The sequence below is a fragment of the Dendrobium catenatum genome, unplaced genomic scaffold, assembly GCF_001605985.2.
Source record: "Dendrobium catenatum unplaced genomic scaffold, ASM160598v2 fragScaff_scaffold_1608, whole genome shotgun sequence".
Classification (NCBI taxonomy): domain Eukaryota; kingdom Viridiplantae; phylum Streptophyta; class Magnoliopsida; order Asparagales; family Orchidaceae; genus Dendrobium; species Dendrobium catenatum.
This window is the reverse complement of record NW_021320070.1, coordinates 2,307,818-2,330,572: the sequence shown is the minus strand read 5'-3', so window position 1 is coordinate 2,330,572 and position 22,755 is coordinate 2,307,818. Positions and strand designations below refer to the sequence as shown.

General features: G+C 35.3%; 2 protein-coding genes across 2 annotated transcripts in view; both read left to right on the top strand.

Annotated features, from left to right (window-relative positions):
• The first annotated feature begins 865 nt into the window (after positions 1-865).
• LOC110099819 (nuclear/nucleolar GTPase 2) lies at positions 866-14,027 on the top strand. The gene is made up of 11 exons (XM_020827109.2): positions 866-1,589; positions 2,329-2,462; positions 2,932-3,061; positions 3,554-3,714; positions 4,479-4,580; positions 4,701-4,805; positions 4,887-5,015; positions 5,152-5,292; positions 7,099-7,199; positions 8,345-8,402; positions 13,403-14,027. The coding sequence occupies exons 1-11, from the start codon at positions 1,355-1,357 to the stop codon at positions 13,748-13,750; spliced, it is 1,644 nt and encodes a 547-aa protein (XP_020682768.1). The 5' UTR covers positions 866-1,354; the 3' UTR covers positions 13,751-14,027.
• Positions 14,028-20,665: 6,638 nt separating this feature from the next.
• Positions 20,666-22,755, top strand: part of LOC110099816 (allantoinase) — a 39,689-nt gene continuing 37,599 nt past the window's right edge. Inside the window, exons 1-4 of the mRNA XM_020827104.2 lie at positions 20,666-20,866; positions 21,009-21,102; positions 21,318-21,438; positions 21,861-21,934. Coding sequence (XP_020682763.1) covers positions 20,723-20,866; positions 21,009-21,102; positions 21,318-21,438; positions 21,861-21,934 — 433 coding nt within the window. The 5' untranslated portion in view covers positions 20,666-20,722. The remainder of the gene's footprint in view (positions 20,867-21,008; positions 21,103-21,317; positions 21,439-21,860; positions 21,935-22,755) is intronic.

Sequence of the window (22,755 nt, the reverse complement as noted above, 5' to 3'; positions counted from 1 at the left end):
ATAATTATAATTTCAAGATAATTGCATACAATATTACTGAAAAATCAATAAAGAGCACATTACAAACTAATATTGATTAGTTCTTATAAATTATTTCACTATTACTTGTACTAATGATTTAATTCATTAGTTAAAGATTAACCTAATCTAATGAAAATCATACTACTAATAGCTATAATAACCAATAAATTACAAATATTAATTAAACTAATTTAATGATAATTATACTATCAATTATTCAATTAAATTAAATTAGATTATTAAAAAAATCTATTGCCCTTTGTGGATCTCATCTATTCATTTTATTTTGTTTTTTTAATTTTATTTCTTTTTATCCATTCATTTTATTTACCTATGTCGTTGAGTTATAGGGTTTGATATTTTGGACCCATTCGTATTTTCTTGCTCTTTCGAATCTAAGTTATGGGGCTCAAGTAGGATTTAACTTTTGTAAGATTTAACAAATCATGTAAATTGAGGATTTAATAAATCCCAAGAATGTCCAATAAAAAAAACTCTTTGATAAAATAGTTGTTAAAATCCATTTAAATTCAAGAAATTGTTTGCTTAAATATTATTTTGTTGGTTTTATTTTTAACTTATATTATTAATTATCTCATTAATCACTTTAAGAATTCTACTATTCATTAATTATTTTTACACTATTAATTATATATTTTTTAATTTATGTTAATTAAGGTAATTATTTTAATATTTAATTACTAATTATATGACTAATTATTCAATTAAATTAAATTATATAATTAATTTATGCACTAATTATAATATTGATTAATTAATTTACTTACTTTTTAATATTTTAAATTATATTCATTAAGTTAAAAAATAAAAAATAATAGGCGTCTAGGGTTTGCCCTTCATCCTCATTTCGTCGTTGCTGTTCGGCTTCGTTGCTTCGCAGGAGGTGTAGAGATTGCACGAGTAGCTTCTTCGGCTCCGTCGTTCCTGTTCGACTTCGCTCCTTCGACGACTTTCCCTTCCTGTCGGATCGGACGTTTCGTCATTTTGATCGGAAGCTACAACGGGAGCTCGCTGGCTCTGAAGTTAACTTTCTCCCTTTCGCGAGCTTCTTCGGCCAAAATCCGTGAATCCGCCGAACTAGAGGCTTTAGTAAATCCGGGATTTTTACGGCAAAAAGAGGAAACGGAGGATTTATTACGCCGTGAGATTTACGGGGCGCTCAAATCCCGTTTAGCAGGATTTATTTAAATCCTGCTCAAATCCTGTACAAATCCTGTTGCCAAACAGCCCCTATAAGGCAAATTAAAGAGCTCCGCTTCTTCTCTACCGATTGAATTCCTTTGAAATTGCAATAATTTTATTTGAGCTTGGGATGGCGAAGAAGAAGGAGAGGGCGGTTAATGTCTCGGGTAAGCCAAAGCATTCGCTTGACGTTAACCGCAGCAATGGCGCATCAGACAAAGGAACTAGGTCTGCTGGCACTGTCCGAAGGCTCAAGATGTACAACACCCGCCCCAAGCGGGACTGTAAGGGAAAGATCCTCAAGCATGAGTTACAATCGAAGGATCTGCCAAACACACGCATCGAGCCTGACCGCCGCTGGTTCGGTAAGCCTCTGTTTCCCCTTTTTCTTATTAGTTGATATTTAGGTTATAAGCGTTCCAGTGATGTGAACATGTTTCTTAACATGCACTTTTGGTCTCCATGTTGATTTTTCTTCGACCTTCTCGTGGACTAAAGGGCTTATAAATTGGGGTCCCAATTCGTCCAAAACTGAATTTTTTCTCCAACCGTTGAATATTGCGTTCCTGATCTGTACATACTTGACGGAGTCAGGAAAATATTTTGATTCGTGTCCTTCTAACACTTTAAAAGATGTGCCTGAAGCGGATAACTATGCCCTGATTTTATGGTAACTGTGTTACAGCTTGTTTTTTTTTTCTTCCGAGTGTATTATTGTTAAAATGCAATTTTCATTTGTATGATACATAACTTAAATATCTAAAGAAGTACATTGCATTTAAGATTTACACTTCTATTATGCATACTGAGTGTTTTATAACTTAGAGCTTGGATATGCTTGCTTGTTACTAATTTTTAAATGACAAGCCACATCACTCTGGTTGAACTAATTTTATTACAGTGACAAATTAATTTCTGAATAGGGACAGAAACATCAATGCTTAAAACTATAGTTCTAGCACACTTGTTTACTTTTATGACTGAAATGCTAGTAAAGCAGGTTTAACGTGTGCACACGATTATTTTATTGTTGTATTTCAGTTGTCATTGTGTGAGTTTGTTCAGTTTTTGGTGTTTAGAGGCTAATATGACTTGTGATTTTAGGTAACACTCGAGTTGTAAATCAGAAGGAACTTGAATTCTTTCGTGAGGAGCTTCAAAATCGGTTATCAAGCAATTATAATGTCATTTTAAAGGAGAGGAAGCTGCCACTTTCTCTTCTTAATGATCATCAAAAGGTATGATTTTACATTGTTTCTCTCACACCATTGCTTATAAGTTCAAGTTCATTTTTTTAATTGCCAATTTTGTTGTCTATTTAATGCCATCACATATATTTTACTTGGCCATTTAAATTTTTCTATTCTATTGTATGCTTGAAGTAGCTCTTTGGTTAGTCCAATTGTTTGAATCATGCAGTCTCTGGCTGAGTTTGATCTCCTGCACGCTCTGCTGAGAATGAATTTAATTATTGTTATGGGGCATGCTTAGGAAGGCTATGTGATCCTTAGGGATTAATTGAAAATTTTGAGAATTAGTGAAAAAATTAAGAGTTGTTTCCTGCCCTTAATATTTTATATTAATTTTTTTAATTTGTATACTTTATATTTGTGGTTCTTTTGGATTCCCAATCAAAAAAGTACATTTAGATATAGAACTTTAAAAACCGTTATTTTATTCTTATGTTTTGGATTTCTATAATCACAGCAAGCAAAAGCTCATCTTCTGGATACAGAGCCTTTTGAGGATGCTTTTGGACCCAAGAGGAAACGAAAACGTCCAAGGCTTTTAGCAGCTGACTATGAATCATTGATTAAGAAGGCTGATGGATCCCAAGGTACATACTAGGTCTGTGACGTTCTTTCCTAAAGGATACATTTGATTGAGCATTCCCTTTGGTTAACAATTGTACTTCAAATTAAACTGAAAATGTTCGGGATTCATATCTTAAAGTAGGAAACTGTATTTTTGTTGTTTATGCACCTGTATTTGAATTAGAAAATAGTCTTTAGATTTTTTCTGCTTCAAATTGATAAAACATCCAAGATTGGCAGTCTGATCTTGCTAATTTTGTTTTGGAAAAGCTAAGTTACTTTCTTAATAGCTGTCAGTTGTAAGTATTCTCTTCAGTTTCAATATGATCTATGCAGTATGGGATTGGTTATACTGTAATATTTTTCATCCCTAGTATTCAACTAAACTGAGGAACTATTTTGTTGATATAGATTGGCATTGCTTCCAGCCTTCCACAACAGATCCATTTTGTACACCTTGATATACTATTTTTTGTTTTATCCTTTTATGTGTCTCATGTGGTTTTCATGTATAGATGCCTTTGAGAAGAAAACTTCAGCCATACCATCTGGAGTAGAGAATGAAGAGGATGGTTTCAGAGACTTGGTGAGGCATTCAATGTTTGAGAAGGGTCAGAGTAAACGCATTTGGGGTGAACTCTACAAAGTTGTTGATTCTTCAGACGTAGTTGTCCAGGTGAGTTGCCATTTCTTTTAATTCTGTTGAATAATTAGATTCTTTAGGGTCTTTATTTCTCCATGTTTGTTGGTCCTTGTGAGATATTTGAGACAGGCACTTAAAAGATTTTAGAATGTATCTAGTCATGCTAATTTCTTTTCTTTTTTTGATATTGACTCAAAATTTGCTTGAGTTTAAAAATTGATCTGGAATTCAACTCAAATCGTTTCAAATTGGTTTTGAATTGAATCAAAATTTGGGTGTTTCTAGCGAGCAAAAATTCCATTCCTATCATTGGTGAATATGTTGACAATGCGTTCAAAGTAGACAAAGATGCCCCATTACATTGTTATTTTTGGAAATGGGCACCTATTTAAAAGGATTTGCATTCAGCCCTTGCCTTGGGAACCTAGTTGAAAGAAGCGAGCATTTAACCGTTACTTTGGCTGAAGACAATAAATGATTTTTGGCCTTAGTGCTTTGTCAGCTTCTTAAGACTTAATAACATGACAAAGACATTAGCTGGGATTTGTTTGACTTAATATATCCTTTTCGTCCTTTTGTGTAGGAGCTTTCTAAAAGTTGCTTTATTGGCCATAAATTAGCTTTTCTAAAACAACTTGTAGGAAATATTGCCTGACTTCTCCATTCAAATGGTCTGCACTTCATGCAACTCATCCTCTCACTAAGCAGATGAAAGCTAAAGTGCTAAACCAAATGAGGACCCTAATAGATATGACTTTTGTCATACTATTTATTATGTGGTTTGTTCTGTTAAATAGGTGTTGGATGCACGGGATCCACTTGGCACAAGATGTCGTCATTTGGAGAAGCACCTGAAGGAGAATTGCAAACACAAACACATGGTTTTTTTGCTTAACAAGGTTTGCCATTTTTACAAATTTGTATCAAAGAGTTTACGGACTTGGATCGGATCTCTCCTTCTTTACAATTTGTTTGTGGAAAAGGAATTCTTTAGCTAATGTTTATTTGTTTATTTTTAGTGTGACTTGATTCCTGCGTGGGCCACAAAAGGATGGCTGCGGGCATTGTCCAAGGAATATCCTACTTTGGCATTCCATGCAAGCATAAACAAATCTTTTGGAAAGGTATGGCATTGCGTTCGTCTATTTCATTTCTCAATTACTTTTTTTTTGTGCTTATTGCATGTTGTTGCCGTTTACCACCAGGGATCTCTTCTTTCAGTGCTGCGACAGTTTGCTCGGTTGAAGAGTGATAAGCAGGCCATTTCTGTTGGATTTGTTGGCTATCCTAATGTTGGGAAGTCATCCGTTATCAACACATTACGTACAAAGAATGTAAGAATTTGTTTAAATAAATTGTAGTACCAAATTTGTCCAAATTTGCCTGCACATTTTACTGAATTGGCTCGTCTGCTAATTTTGTTCATGTGTCTTCTGTTGTTGTTATTGTTGTTGTTGTCTTCTGTTAAAGGTTTGCAAAGTGGCTCCCATTCCAGGAGAAACAAAAGTGTGGCAGTACATTACACTTACTAAGAGGATTTTTTTGATCGATTGTCCTGGAGTTGTATATCACAACAAAGACTCTGAAACTGATATTGTCCTGAAGGGTGTGGTATGAAAGTTTTCCTTTCCAGAATTTTTTTTTTGTTCATCTGTTTTCTTTGGCATGAATTATTATACTATTGTTTTGAATAGTACACAAACATTTCTTTGATTGAAACTAATAAATCATTAATTTTGCTTAATCCTGCCAGTGCAGATTAGTGAAGATAGACGTCTAGTTTACCATCATCTGTTTTGATGATGAAAGTTTCCATCACAATTGTTCACAATTCCTAGTTTTCTCAATTCAAAACTTAGAATGCAAACATCAGGACAAGTAGAACATTTCTCGATTCAAAACATAGAATGTCAACATCAAACAAACGTCGAAATAAACAAAAGCCAAACAAACGAAAACTAAATTAAAAAATAAAAACTACCACCCTCGGAACAACCGACTAGCGGTCACCTCACATGCAATCGAAATAGTAGTTAATATACAAGATGTGCTTAAGGGCATGCAAACCAAGGGTCCATCACAGCTACTTGGGCCAACGTCCACCAGACCTCATCTGGCAAATGCTACCAAATCAGCCAACCAACACCTCCAATAGCTCAAGAAAAAAGATACAAGTGGAGTGGAACTTGCAGAGAGAACAAAGAGATAAGAAGCCCAAGACGAATTTGAAGAGAGGAAGAGAGAAATGGAACAAGTTCTCAAGCTTTTCCATGAAGAAACCCTCAGATTTTTTTAGAGAACTTAGCTAAACAATCAACAACCTTTCATGCATCAAAATATCTCATATTTATAGGAAAAAAGGGGCAGCCAAACAGTCCAAAATCATCATCTCCAACCGATCCAATAAAAACAGGGAAAACAGAAGGCCAAAAGGTTGCCAGGAACAGTAGCCAAAGGGACACAAGGGGGCGGGAACGGGCGGCCAGATGAACCGGAACAGGTAGCCAGGGGAGCAGAAAAGCCATGGGACAGGAACCAGGGGAGAAGAACCAGCCACGAGAAGAGGAGCCAGGGGGGAAACCGAAGGGTCACAGGCAAAGGGGAAAAAACCAAATCCACATCTCTTAATGAGCTAAAAAGGAAGAGAACTATAAGTAATAATGAGCTTAAACATAGCAGCTCCCAACAAAACAACAAAAACCGAACAACCAAGCCCAAACCGAGAACCAACATAAGCCCAAAACTTTGGTACATGAGTTGCCCCCCCCCCCCCCCCCAAAGATACTTCTTCCACTTAATTAAATTGATAATGCTCCTTTTTATAAATTTTCATAACTTAAATTGGGCATAAGGCTATGATGCATTCATGTATGAAACTTTGAATTGTTGTGATTGAAACTAACATAGAATCACTGAGAAAACCTTTGATCGGGCCATGCAAATTTTGATTATCTTCATTTGTATAAGGAATCTAAATTAAGTACGGATTATTCATTGCCATAGCAAATTGGTTCCAGTATTTTTCTCAGATTCTCTTTGAACAAGTCAATTTGAGCTTGTGTTTCCCATATGACAGAATTCTGTTGCATGGAACGTCATTTGCATATTACATTTAGTCGATTCAAATATCTGATGTTTGGTATAAAGGATTCACTGGACATTAAAATGTTATCTTTTCCTGTCACTATTTTTAACGGAAGTATTCAGAATACTTATTGTTTGTTGAAAAAACTAGGTTTACATAAACCTCTTAGAAAGAAACTTCTTTCGTTGGGTTTTATATTTTGGCCAACTTTGATGTTAATCAATGACAGAATTTTATTTGGCATTTTAAAGTTACTAATGATCCTTTTAACCTTGGCATTTTATTGTTAATTAATAAATCCAGAACTTGAAATGAATTGACTTTATGGTTAGGTTCGTGTTGAAAACTTGGAAGATGCGTCAGAGCATATTGGGGAAGTTCTCCGGCGTGTTAAGAAGGAACATCTGCAGCGAGCATATAAGATAGAAAACTGGTAGGTTATTTTTGTTTATTGCACGCTCTAATGCCGTTGATTCATGCACATTAATTCTTTTTTACAGTTATTTACTGCATGAAGGATTTCTATTTTGGTTGAATTTTTAGTATCTGATTCCCCAATTGATACCTGAACTTTTATCTCAGGACTAGGCAGAAAGAATAAATCTAATAACTATTTCCGTTGCAGATTTTAATAATCTAATGAATGGGAGATGGACTCCTTTTTTCCTCATAATTTCATATTTTTTTCTTTTGCATGCATTCATTCGCGAAGGTTTCTGTTCTCTTTTCTAAAGTTGCTGCGTCCATTTCATTTTGTTTGGTGAAAAGTTATCGGTGCTTTTTCCAAAACATGGCCAGAATCTGAATCGGACATGTTTTACTTCCAACAGTAGATGCTTCTTTGGAGTTGAAGCACATCTTTATAAAGAAATCATAAGTCAAATAATAAATAAATAAAATATTAAAGATTTTTATAGTATTATTTTTCCAAGAAGTTGGTAACTCCTACAAGCCAACATTTTATGTAAAAATTCTTGATATTTTACATGGAATCTTGTCCAGACAGTGTTCACAATTTTACTTAGTAGGAATTATTTTTGACTGCCGGATCTCCATCTCGGATATCTTAGTGGTCTACTTTGAGCAGCTTGGCAAGAATATATAATTGTTGAATTTTTTGAACAAATAGCAAAATAGTCGAAAAATATTGTAAGATTTGTATTGACTACTTATTTGCCGCATACAGTGAATCTTTCATTTTTGTGAATCAAGGAGTAAGCTTAAAGATAAATCATATCGGAAGTTGTATAGAAACAGAAATGTTAAATTTGTTAATCTCTCTACCTCATGATCCGTTGTGCTAGATTGCATCTGCTGATATATAAACTGCATGATAAATCTTTTGTACCTCCATATACCTGATATAATGTTAGATTTGGGGCATTATAAATGAACGGATTTCAATTCATAAATTTTCAAAACTTTGTTCAAATTGTGTGTATTACAAAACTTCTTGTCTAATGTTACAACAATTATGTAAATAATTTTTAACTACCCTGTTGAGCTAATCATTTGATTTGATGAATGGTATTAAGCAAAAATGACGGTGTTTCATGTATATGTGCACTTTTCTGTTAGGGTGAATGAGGAAGACTTTCTTGTAAAGTTGTGCAAGCTGACAGGAAAGCTTTTTAAGGTAAGATCCTGTTATATGTCTGATATGTATTTTGAAATTGTTAAGTATTTCATCTTTCTTTGTCTGCATTTTTATTTTAAGCATGGCATGCATGATAAGCATTCTGGACTTGTGGAGGTGATCCTAAAGTTGTAGGTTCTGTTTGAAATGGAGGAGTTTGTCTTCTGGGCAATATTGTAGCTTCTCCTACAATGAAACTTTATGATTAATGCTTGAATCATCTACTTTAGTAATCACCCTTGTGTTCTCTTTTTCATCCAATTGTGATGATTTGAACAGCATCAGATTCTTCGAATTGATGGCAGGGTAGATCCTTATGTGGGACAAATCTAATCAAAACTCGTCATCTCCAGTCTTTTGTAAAATTTAGAATGGGCCGTAATGAATGAACTTGATCTTCTATCATTTTCCTTTTAATCTTTCCTACATTAACTGTAACCAAACTAGATCACCCGTGCTTGTCATGCGAGCTTAGTATCTTTTTTGTATCCTGTGACTTGTTTAGATTTCCTCAACTTTCTCGTGGATCTTGAGAATTTCATCCAGGAATTGTTGTGCTCGTATTAGCTTAACATCCTTACCGTTACAATTATTTTTTTGGCCAACTGAAATATTTTGGGCATTAGGGCTTTGCATTAGGTACCCCAAACATATATTGAAGGTATTTTTGATCCTAATCCATGAATGGCTCAGCTGGAGACAAACTGCATATATGAAAGAATCTTATCTCAAGTTCCATGAAGTGAAGCTCCTCAAATCTCAGGTTGCAGATCTTCATCCGGTTCACAATCTCTTTTTGCCCATTTGTCTGCATATGAATACATTACTTCTTTTTAGCTCGGTGTCCATCAAATCTCGAAGGGCCCTCCTTAAAAAGTTGATATTCTTGTGGTAAGCAACTGAAGAAGTGCTTTTAAACATGTTAGGAAAATAACTTCGCAACATCCTCTGCTATGGTGGCCATTCAACGAGTCAGGCACAGCATTATGCCTTGAAGATTCACTAAAAGGATTAGCTAATTGAACCCTTTTTATGTCATTGACTATATTCCCATAAACATTTAGATGAACTCATGACAAGCTGGGTATTGTTAATGGTGCGTACAGGCCTTTCCCAGTTCGAAGGCATCTACAGTAGATATTGCTTTAAGAATTCGTGCATACCTAAGTACATCTTAAACTAAAATAACACTTTGTATTTTTTATTCTTAGACCCTCGTCTTAATTTAGTTTTTCTCTTGCAGTTTTTTTTTCTTTATTTTCTGTGAAAATATCAATCAGTTGTTGTTTGTTATTCCTAGTGTTTGGGCAGCACTGGAGACTTTAGCGGCAACACATCGATAGGACAACTGGAAAATTTGCGAACAACAGCAAGATGCCAGCAGCAGGAAATAGTGGGGTGGCAGAACAAGGAAAATCAGTTGTTGATGTGAAATAACCAATGGAATTGCAAGATTTTAATAAGAAACTTATTAATGAAATGAAACTATAGGATTAATGTTTCACTCAGTTAAGACTTTCAGTTTTTGTGGTTATCGACTTGCTTCAAGTATGCGGTTACATGCTAGATTAACAGGACGATTTGAAATAATAATGAGAAAACAGTAAAACAATTATGCGATTAACGATAATCCATCACTTAACAAAGAGAGCTTTCACCTTAGAGTTTCCGTCTCAATTGCTCGTTGAAAGTAGGGTTAGCGGAGGAGGAATGTCAGCAATCCGAGTGATGCCACTGAAAGACAGAGGATGCCGGCGGATTTGATCCACGGGAAGTTGGCCAGAATTGGAGAGACGGGTGGTTGTCCGGTGATCTTCCACTGTCCTATAGGTAGGGGTGTCAATTCGGTCAGCGGGTCGGGTTCGGGTCGAATCCGGAACTGACCCGACACTATTCGGGTCAACCTGAACCTGACCCGTTTTTAAAAACGGGTCAGGTTTCTGGACTCGAACCCGACCCGATTCGGGTCCTGGTCAACCCGACACGAATGACCTGAAGTTGACCTAAAATTGCAAATTTTTTGGGTCAAAATCGGGTCAAAAAATAGTCAATCTCGGGTTTTCGGGTCAAATATGAGTTTTCGTGTCACTTTCGGGTCAATTTCGGGTTGCTGGGTCAACCTGAACCCGACCCAATTTTAAAACGGGTTGATTTGTTGAACCCGAACCCGACCCGTTTCGGGTTGACCCGAACCCGAATTTTTCTGGGTCAGGTTCGGGTCGTGTTTTGGGTCGTGTCAAAAATTGACACCCCTACTTATAGGTCGTTGTTCGTCGATGATGTCCACCAAATGGAAGAGAATACACTCAACGTATTCCTCGACGGCGCCTTCGGATCCAAATCCGGGGTCGAAGAAGGGTGATTGAATGACGTCAGTTTCCCCTTGAGAATTGTAGGCAAATCCATGATCAACTTCCGGATCTGCCATCCATAAGCTTTAAATTATTTTTGTGATGTTCTTTGGTGGAGCCGCCAGTTGGGAGGAGTGGAGAGGGGCGGCAGAGAGAGGGGGTAGGCGGGTGAGGAAGAGAGGAAAGGGGAGGGGTGGGTAGAGCTAGGGCTTGAATGTGAAAAAGGGATTATTAGAAAATCTGAAATTAATTCAGTTTTTTCTAAGAGGGAAAGGAGGGAGTCTAATTATTCCTTAAAGGGTAAGGGCGGTGGTTTAAGAGGGGATTAGGGAGCTTTAATGGAGGATATGAGTTAATTAGGAGAGAGAGGGGAATAGGGAGAGGTGGCTGGCCATATATATGGGTATTTGAATTTTGAATTTCAAATTTGGGAAGCAATGGGAGGGGCCGGCGGTTTGGAATTGTGGAGAGGGGCGGATGGGGGGGTCGGCGGGTGTGGCGGCCAAGGGAAGCCGACGGTGTGGGAAAGGGAATTTCAGTTTCAGGAGGGGATGCGACAACGGGAAGGGGAGGCCGGCGTATGTTTGAGTGGGATTGGTGGGAAGGTGTAAGAGAAAGAAGAAATCGAAGAACCGCGAACCTCGGAATCCACCAATGTTGACGGGTATTGCTCTCACCCTCACCTAGGATTTCTCCTCTCAAGAACTCACAAAGAGATCAAGCAAGAAAGTGGAATTATCATTTATAATCATCATTAGAAAATAATACAATGACTAGGCCACAATATATAGGTCTCCAAAAGCACAAAAATGTAAAAGACATATGCCCTCATGCTACAACATGAAACAAATCCCTCATAGGGGTACAAGTGGAAAACTGAAAAATAAACAAAATAAATGAACTAAAACATCATAAATAAAGACTATGAATCGTAGCCATCGATCTACGATTCCTCCGATGATAAGTACGTCGAAATCTCCGGTGGATGTCCTCATCAGTTGTGGCTAAAGTACTTGGCATTTGCAGCTCTGGCTATGCTACAGTACCGGGACTAGAACCTTTTTGGCTTGTGGAGATATGGACATGAGGAGAGGATTCATGTTATGATTGTTTAACAAGTTTTATGTTGGATGTCAAAAATATAAGGAGAGGAAAAGGATTTTTTATTTTTTTTGGAGAATTCTTATTAATTTCTCCTTAGGAATTAAACTTATTTATAGGTTAGTATATTAGATTCTTGTCCACTTCTAAAAAAACTCCACAAATAAATTAAATTTTTCTACAAGTTATAGCAGCAGATATTGAGGGAATTTAGTTTCTCTTGATTGCACTAGCAGATGACATTTGTTTCCTTTACCAAATCAAACACAAAGTTTAATTTTACAGCAGCAGTTGTGAGGGATTTATTTTCTCTTTTGCTTGGACTAGTAGGTCTTCTGTGTTTGATTTGTTTAGTTTGCAAGAGTCTTTCGTGGTTGACCTATTCTTTTTTGTGTACTCTAATACCCAAATTTGATTGATTTTGTTCTGAAGGTCTTTAATGCCTTGATTATAGGTTGGGGAAGAGATTGCAATCAAAATATATCACCATCTTCATCATTATTAGCATTGTCAGTTTTGTTCCAATTTGTTCATCTCTTTTAATCCTTCACCAGTCATTTAGATTAGAATCCATTCTGCATTATTATTTTTCTAAATCAAATTGAATAACTTTTTAAGTGCATAAGAGTTTATTTACCTTTGCCCGTCTTTCCTTCCGTATTTATGCTAATTCCATCCGTATGTCCTCTCTTTCCCTCCATCGCAAACTACAAAATCCCATTTAACTATTGAATTTGATCCTGCTGCTGGTTTGCATCTTGTATGTTTTATACATTCTAAAATTAAGTGCTTCAATTTTTTCGATCAAATTGAAAGGTATCATTTACAAATAGCATGAACCAGGTATAATTGTTTTTTTTTTAAATGCGATTCTTTTAACTAGAGAAACACACAAATTTTAATTAGTTTTGAAATGTTGGAACATGATTTGAATAAACTGTCCTGAAACCATGGAAAAGTTGAAATTCATTCTGGTTATGTGGATCAGGTGTGTCTCAGCCTAGTTATTGGCTTCAATTGGTTTGAAAGTATCTGTATGTATCCTTTTCACATGCTAAATATAGAAATCAGTGGCAGATGATTTATTGATTGTTAGCTTATAATCACGCTCAGCTTTAAATTTCAATACAACAACATCAATCCTTTATTCCATTACACAGGGTCGGCTACATAAATCCTTTTTCTCCTTGAATCTTGTTAAGAGTGAAATTCTCATTTAAATCTAGTAAAGAATGTTCATTTCTAATACTTTCTAACAAAGTCTTTTTAGATCTATCTTTATCTTTTTTAACATAGACCAAATCTAATATATGTACTCTCCTAATCGATTCATCAAAAGGCTGATATTTTATGCGACCGAACTATCTGATAAGGTGACTCTCTAATCTCATCAGCCTCTAGAGCTACTCAAACTTTTTCATGTATATACTCCACCAACTATAAAATGGACTAATTGACTATTTATTCTTGGCAGATCTTTAGGTTTTTAAGATCTTTTTATATTTATTCTTTTTCCAACAATCAAATCATTTTGCCCTTCAATTTCAGGGAGGTGAACCTGATCTGAATACTGTTGCAAAGATGGTTCTTCATGATTGGCAAAGAGGGAAGATACCCTTCTTTGTGCCACCGCCACAACAAGAAGAGGAGGTCGAGGGCAAGTCCAATGCATCTGGTGCAGCTGAAGAACCCATGATAAGCACAGATCGAACCGCATCGGCCATGAAAGCTATCGCCGGGATTATTGCATCCCAGCAGCAAATGCACGTTCCCAGCCACAAAGATCTCATTGATAGCGATAAGGGAGGTGCTGATGATGGTGATAAAGTATCTGAGAATGTGAGGCTGGAACAATCTCCTGCTAATTCTGCTGGAGCAACTGGACTTAACAACTAGTCCATCTTTTGTCCTGTGAAATCTGGGCTTGCTCTCCTATCTGGTTCTGTAGAGTATTGGAGCAGAAGAGATCAAAATATGTTTTGAGGTCTGGAGAATGTTTCTGCTGATGTTTTTAGGTTGAAAAGAAGTTTTGTGAAGGAAATTTTGTTATAATAATGGTATGTTATTTATTATTGAATCGATCAATTAGGGGAAGATTTGAGGAGCGCTTGTTTTGGTGCAACTCTATTATGTTGTGGTGCTATGCTTTATTTAAATAAATTTTGCTATTCTCATAAAGATTAATAAATTGTATTGAAATTTGTCATGTCGTCAGGTAATGTGGTTTCGTATAGTCCGGAAGTAAAGTTATGTTCGGATTGTGAGTGTATACTGTGTATAAAAGTATAGTGTATTTTTATACATATTATATATACAATATGTGCATTCGTATGTTCAGACATAACAGTACGTCCGGTATGTCTGGACTTCGCACATAATAATTTCTCATTATTCGCAGGATTGATAAGGAGCATGTGGAGAGGCAGGACAGATAGGATTTACCATTGTAAGGAGTGATGATAAGGAGCATGTGGAGAGGCAGGGATGGAATAAAAATAAGTTCGTAAAAATAAAAATCCAAGGCTTGGTTTAACCCTAAAAAATATTCACCAGATCAAAAAATGCTAGAGAATATTCTCCTCTAAGATGATAATTTGTATTTGCTTAATCAGCATATGTTCAATTAGATAGTATTTACTTATACAACAATAAAAACAACATCAAGTCTTTGTCCCACTACATAGTGTCGGCTATATGAAATTTTTTTCATCATTGTGTTAAGTTAAAAGTCAAATTCTTATTTAAATCTAATAAAGAAAGATCATTTCTAATATTTTGTAACCAAATTTTTTTAGGTCTACATCTATCTTTCTTAATATAAATCAAATATAATATCTCAACTTTCCTAATCGGATCATCGGAAGGCCTCTGTTTAATGTGACCAAATCATTTAAGACGACTCTTTTTAATCTTATATTTCATTGGAGCTACTCCAACCTTATATGCTCTTTTTGAATCGTATCTCTAAGGGTAAAGCCACTCATCCACCTAAGCATTCTCATCTCTACAACGCTTAACTTAGTATTATGCTTCTCTTTTAATGACCAACATTTAACACCATAAAGCATTCCAGGTCTCACCACCATCTTATAGAATTTTCCCTTAAGTTTGAGGGGGGGTTTCTATCGCACAAGTTTGATGCATTCATCCACTTCAACCATCCAACTTGAATTCTACTAATAATATCTCTATCTATTTCACCATCACTCTTAACAATAGATTTAAGATATCTAAAACGTGTACTCATATTAATGACTTGATTGCCCAAGTCACAATCCCCTCAGTATGTCTATTACTATAAAAATTACACTCAATATATTCATTTTTAGATATATTCAAGCGAAAATCTTTAGACTCTAAGGTTGATCTCCACAATTCAAGTTTACCTTCAACTCCCTCTCTAGTCTTATCAACAAGAAGAATATCATCAGCAAAAAACATACAACAAGATACATCCACTTGTAAATATCTAGTGAGAACATCCATGACTAAAACAAAAAGATATGGGCTTAAGGCTGATCCTTGATGTAATCCAACCGAAATAGAAAAATTCTTGGTCAAACCATCTTGTGTTTGAACACAAGTAATAGCTCATATATACATATCTTTAATGCATTCCTCCCTAATCCCTATCTACTTATGCGAAGAGAAAATTATTCTGCCACATTGTAAAGTTATTTGTACATATTTTCTTGATGAGAACACTGAATAATTATTCCATGATATTGATTCTCAGCTCACTTTTTTTTGGACATTTAGAAATGATCTTTCTTTATTAGATTTATATGAGAATTGATCCTTAATAAGACAATAACAATATCAAGCCCTTGTCTCACTACGTGGGGTCTGCTACATGAATCTTTTTTATCCATTGCGTCATGTTAAAAGCCGAATTCTTGTTTAAATCTAATAAAGAAAAATCATTTCTAATATTTTTTAATCAAGTCTTTTTAAGTCTTCCTCTACCTTTCTTAACATAAGTCAAATCTAATATCTCTACTTTACTAACCGGGTCATCGAAAGACCGTTATTTTATGTGACCAAACCTTTAACATGACACAATGGAGAAGAAAGATTCATGTTGTCGACCCCACATTGACTAACATAGTAGGATAAATTCTTGTTATTGTTATTATTTAGATCAATTAAGTTAAACTCAAACATATATCACATATACAAAATTTGAATTCAATAACTTTTAACAAACAGATCAGGATGAGCTGCATATCCTCCACTTATAATTGGAAACAAAGCTTGAAGAAGAACTGATTTTTTAATAAATTGCATGAATAATATTATGTATATATAATTTATGTGCATCAGACAGCTGCTCGGCCACCTTATCTATTTTTCATGAACATAGACGAGGCCTACACTGTTCAGGATATATTTTTTTATTGATAGCAGGAAATAATGGGAGATATAGTTGTTATTATGGAGAGAGAATACAGGGAAATATTTTTTTTTTGTTTTTATTCTTTTATGAGCTGTCATAATTTGATTGGATTGAATTGGATTGGATTGGATTGGATTGCAAGAGATCAGTTAGACAACAAAATCTTTTATTTTTAGACAACAAAATCCTTTATTTTTCAATTTCACTAAAAAAAAATCATTATTTCCTAAAAAATCTGGCATTGAAGGTTAAAACTTTTAATATGAAGCTTTTTTTTTTAAACTTATTTTTTTATGTTTTGTTTAAAAAATTAATAAAATTTTAAATGTCTATATATAATATAATATAATATCACTACTCACTAGAATGTTACTTTTTAAGGGTCAAATTATTATTATTATTATTATGTGCTAAAAATTTATGGCTATATAATATATAATATTTTAATTTTGTATAAGTATTCAGCATATGAAAATAGAAGTGTTTAAGAGACTAAAATTTTTTTACGTGAAAAATCGAAGAAGGGAAAAATTATGAGGCCTAGCTCAATTAAACAAATCTACGAATTAAAAATACAATAAACCTTCCGAAGGAGATAGGATTATGCTTAGTTGACAATAATTATTTGATTCATGTTATATAGATAATGAAAATTGAGTGCTCAAAGGTGGAGATTAAAACAAGAGGATTAGATATTAATAGTCAAGAAAAAATAAGTCAGATAATAATGACGATTGCTGAAGGTGATCATTGACAATGATTGTTGAAGAGAATTGAGTTCTATTTATAACAATTTAAAGAAGCAATATTGTTAAATTTGGTCAGCAAATACTATATTATATTGTCTATATTAATCCTTTTGATTGTATATTATTTATCAAACATTTTAATACCTTTAATGATTTCATGATTAAGTGATTGTATGCTTGCTAGATTTGTCTCATCGAGCTCCTCAATTTAATTATAAACATGCAAGAATTGATGACTGCTTTATCCCTTAAATTATAAGTTATAAGTTTTCAAATATATTTTGCAAGCTTGATTTGAGCTCATTTGGAGTCATACTAAAGCACCTGTGTCAATTCATTCACCTCGTCAATACATTTAATTCTACTATAAATTTGTTAAAATCATGGTCCAAATGATCATGAATTTAATTTTGAAAATTTTCAATCCAAACATACACTTGAAATTCATGCTAATCATATAAATTTTCTCGAGAAGCGTCAATTATTACACTATTATTATTATTATTAGTATTTTGAATAATATATTATACATTAAATATCATAACATTTTATATAATATACATTATGCTATTAAAAATCCTCATAATAGTGTGTAATATTTTATGAAGAATCCTTATTGTTGCATCTTGGAATATTCGCAGCAATAGAGAAATATAAAGTTTAACGTCTTAGCTTTGTATGAATATCAAATACATAATTAGTAAAAGAGAGGGTGTAGTGTTCATAAGAGACAAGAGAATTTTTACATGGAAACCCATAAAAAAAGAGGAAAAATCCCAGTACCTGACCCAGTTTGAATTTATATTCTAGTGTTTGTAGTCGATTACAAATGAGACCCTTCTTTAGGGACAAGACCTTGGTTTAATGTAGTAAATTTACATCATATAGACATATAGTGTACATTACATGGTGGAAATTGAAAGAATCAATATTGACAAGTTTTTTTGGTAAGCAGAACCATAGTCAGTGAGCAACATAGGTCGGAAAGACCATATTCGAATGACGATGGTCGGAAGGACCGTAATCGGCGAGCGATGGAGGTTGAAAAGACAATTATTTGGGTTGGTGAGCAACAAAGGTTGGAAAGACCGTAGTCTGGCGACGGAGGTCGGAAAGACCGTAGTCGATGGACGACAATGGTCAGAAAGACCATTGTTTGGAGATGAAGGTCGGAATGACCGTACTCTGCAGACGATACTGGTAAAAAGACCATTGCCTGGTGATGGAAGTCGGAAGAACAGTTATCTATCGATGGAGGTCGTAAGGATCGTAATCGACATGCGATGGAGGTCGATAAGATCGTAGTCTGGTGATAGAGGCTAGAAGGATTGTAGTCGGCTAGTGATAGTGGTCATAAAGACCGATGTCTGGAGAAGGAGTTTGGAAGAACCTTAGTTTGTCGACGGAGGTCGGAAGGACCGTAGTCAGCGGTCGATGGAAGTACGGCTTCAATTGGTGGCCGAAAAGAAGTCAGGGGTCATTCGGTGGCTAGGCTAAAATCCGATGATTGTCCGACGACAATCGATGGTCCAATGGTGGTCGAGGAGGAGTCTGGTGGCAAGACAGCTATAATTTCACTCTTTATTCTCTTTCTTGCTTCCATCCCCTCTCCATGAGGAATGAGATGTCTATTTATAGTTTTCGAAGAGTGGCATGACCAATTAATAGAAGGGAGATCAAGGGCATGTTAAGAATGGTTTGAATGGAAGGCCGATGTTGATCTTCTTGATCGTAGTCCGTTTATTGGGCATTTGAATGCCTTAATGATATCGGAATTTGACGTTCTTGGGCTCGTTGGATTCTTCCCGTCGATCCACTTGATTCGATTATAAGCATGTCATGTTTGTAATTCATTTTTTAATCCAAATTATGGTTTGAACCTTCCAGAAGCGCTTCGGGTCTTTGATTTGGACCCATTTGAGCTCGGATTGAGTTGAATTTGATGGCATTGGGTTCGTATTTTTGAAACGTTCAGCTCGACTATAAGTTTGCTGACATCAGAATTTGAATGGTTCTAGATTTAATTTTGAAAGGTTTCAATTTGCTTTTGCCTCGAGATTTGTGCCCCATCAAGATAGTTTTTTGGTGATATATTGGAATTTTTATTGCCTCAGGTTACCTGACGTAGAGATACATCAAGTAGCCTATAAAATATCGCCACGTGCTCTTACTTTTTACCGCGCGGCCCGACGACCCAACCTGAAACAAATATGCGCAGTATTCGCTCGGTACTACTCGGTACTTTCTCGAAAAAGGAAGAAATGGCAGCCCAGTTCCGGTATTTGCTCGGTAATGCTCGGTATTTGCTCGGTAATGCTCGGTATTTGCTCGGTAATGCTTCTTCCTCCCTCTGTTATGGTTGGACGGACGTCAGAAATTGAAGCAAGAGGGCGCTAGAGGGGTCCCTCGCTCCACCTGGGTCGTGCGACAGTGGTAGAGCCGCAGTTGCGGCTCTTTCTTTCCCAGATTTCAAGGACACGGGAGGCCCGATCGGGCTTCCTTGTTGCTCGGGCTGGACGAACACAGGCAAAGCCGACCGGCTGGAAAGAATCCGCTCGGCTCTCTTTTCTCGGTACAGGCAAAGCTGACCGGCTAGAAAGAACTCCGATCGGGCTTCAATTCCTTGTTGCTCGGAAGAACTCCGCTCTCTCCTTTGGCTGGAAAGACCGCACGGAACCACTTCCTCTCCGTCGCTCTCTCTCTCACTCTCTGTGTCGGGACGAACCTCCTCGTACCGAGCGTCCAGGCGGGTAAATACCGAGCATTACCGAGCAAATACCGAGCATTACCGAGCAAGTACCGAGGAAATACCGAGCAAATAACGAGTAGTACCTAGCAATACCGAGCAATACGCGAACATAATAATCCTGGATTCGTTCCGGGTTGGGTCGTCGGGCCGCGCGGTAAAGAGTAAGAGCACGTGGCGATATAGTATAGGCTACCTGATGTATCTCTACGTCAGGTAACCTAAGGCAATAAAAATTCGATATATTGTGCCCGATCAAGATAATTTTTTGTGATATATCACTTACATATATAAAAAAATGTGTGCGTGTGAAAAACTCGTGTTGTAGGTCATTCGCTCACTTTACACCATTTACTAATACATATAAGTCTTACCATTTTGATTTAATTAGCTTTGATGTGGACGAGATGATGCTTTGATGTGGATGGGATTATCTCTGTTCATTTCTTTATATATAGTCATTTTTTTAGGATGAGTAAAATAAAATTATAAAATATATAATTATATATAAAAAATATATATATTTTTTAATTTGGACAACTTCATTTATTGAATATGGATAAAATAATTAAAAATTTATTCTTTTAAGAAAAAAAAATTCCAGGATGGACAATTATCCATCTTGAGCTCTTTATGGTTCCACCCACAGAGTGTATTTGAGGTCCACATATTTTTTTAAATTTCTTAAGTATTTATTAGAATACATATTTTTTATATTATTAAAGTGAAAGAATGAGATATATAATATTTAAATATTTTTATTCAAATATTAAATATTTATAATTATTAAAATTGTAAATTAATATTGTTTTTAATATGATATAAAATTTGATGTTATATAAATAAATATAAAAATTTAAATGTTAAATAGATAATATTTAAAGAATTTTGTGCTATATAAGATTTTGCACGGTTTGCCTTTCCCGCAGGCAAAGAAGAGAAGAGAGGTGAGAGGCGAGAGGCGAGAGGCGAGAAGAATGGACATTCTCATGCGGAGAATTGTTCCCCTGCTTTTTCTTTTCGCCTCCATCATTCTCTGCTTGAAAGCCTCTCACAAGGTTTCGGTGCAGCAGCTTCTCAATTTCTCCTTTCCCTCTTTGTCCTTTTTATATCAAAGTCAGGTAATCCACTGACATTGACTTCATGTCTCGAAACCTCACTTTGCTCTTTCTTTTTCTTTTTCTTTTTTTTCCTGTGATTCCTTCCTACGATTCCTTATTGTTATCGAAGAAGAATAATTGTTTATATGTCTCTCTTTTGTAGCAAACGGATAGCGGTTGCAGCCTTCTGCCATATGATGAATACTGGATACGCAGCAATCGTATTGTCACTTCCGAAGGAGTCTTTTCTGGCGCAGGTTTGTTGAAAAGTTAATAGCTTTTTTGCAAAGATGAGAGATTTTGATATGCAGGATGGATTGTTACTGTTTTGTAGTTTTTTTTTCTTCCTGTTGATGTCATCGTTTGCTTTGCTTTACATAGCAGAAAAAAGTTCCTTTCTGCAACTATTCCGACTTGTCTTACATGTGCTTTTTTGTTTGGTCTTTGTTATATGTAAATCTGGAACTTCCAGTTGAGGTGAAGAGTGGGAGAATCGCCTCGGTGGTTAGCGATGATTTTGAGGCCGGCCAGTTTCTTGGGAAGCATGTTGTGGACTTTGGAAATGCTGTTGTAATGCCTGGATTAGTTGATATGTAAGCTTTTTTATTCTTAACGCTTAGCCTTGTATGTATTTATTTGCTGTTTTAATGTTCAAAATACCTGATCATAGAATGCTTTATATCGCTCTATTTACTGTAAATAAAATTTACGTAACAGATAAATTTAGATTCAGAAATTTTAAACAATGGTACTTATTATTTGATTTGACACCATATTTGGGTGGGTTATGTTGAGGAGCCTGGTAATCTCAAAATGAGAAAAAAGGATGTAACGTTATCGTTTTTCTCCTCAATATATCAAACATGACAATATCATAACCTAAAAGGATTTTTTTGATGTTTGGCAAACTTCTCCTCTCTTGTTGTTGGGTTTTTTAATGCAGTAATTTTCAATTCAATTAACATGATGACTTGGAAAGTTAATTTATGTTCTCTGCATATTTTCTTGTTTATAGACATGTTCATCTTGATGAACCTGGAAGGACTGAGTGGGAAGGATTTTCTGCGGGGACGAAAGCAGCAGCTGCTGGTAACTTTTGGATACTTCATTGCCATTTGTCTTTTCTTGTTTGTAGATCTATGGACAGAATAAATTTCAAATAAACTTTGATGTTCTGTAACATAGTTAATTTTTTATTGAACGTCATTTGGATTACATTTGTGTAGAGCTACCTTTTGGGAACTTAACTTTACCGTTCTGTTCTGAAAAGTTGAATTTTTTTGTGCTGGGAATGATTCATGTTGTAGTATTGTAATAAAATTTGATATGAATTGGCAAACTAAAACTTATGCATATGGAGCTTGGTCTAATTTTTGTAGGACTATTTAATGTTTTGAATAGAGTTGAGAAGTTTCATATCGTTTCATACTACAAATTCTTATGTCTTTGGAGAAAAGTCTACGTTTGTTTCCTATTTGATGCCTGGCAATTACTACAATCAAGCAGAAGGATATAATCTTATGTTGATTGTTCAAACATTTACATGAGTAAAATCTCATAGTTTACTATTCACAAATCTGATCTGAAATTTGACCGATCATTTAATCTCAATTAGTCTGTGCCTGTACGATCATGCAGGATTGTTGTAATTTTGTTAATGACTGTTAAAGCCTTAAAGGCATTAGTTAATAATTTTTTTTCTATATTTCCTTCTTTTATTATAAATCTGATCATTACTTTATTGTGCAAAATCAGTGAGCGGATATTCTAAAATTAGAGAAAGTAGGAAAAGTATCAGATAGTCTTTTTTGCTATATTGTTTTTTTGGGTGACACATATCTGGAACAATCTTGTCAATATGGTACATTTACAATTATTTGTCGGAAATTTGTAATAATGAATTGCAATCC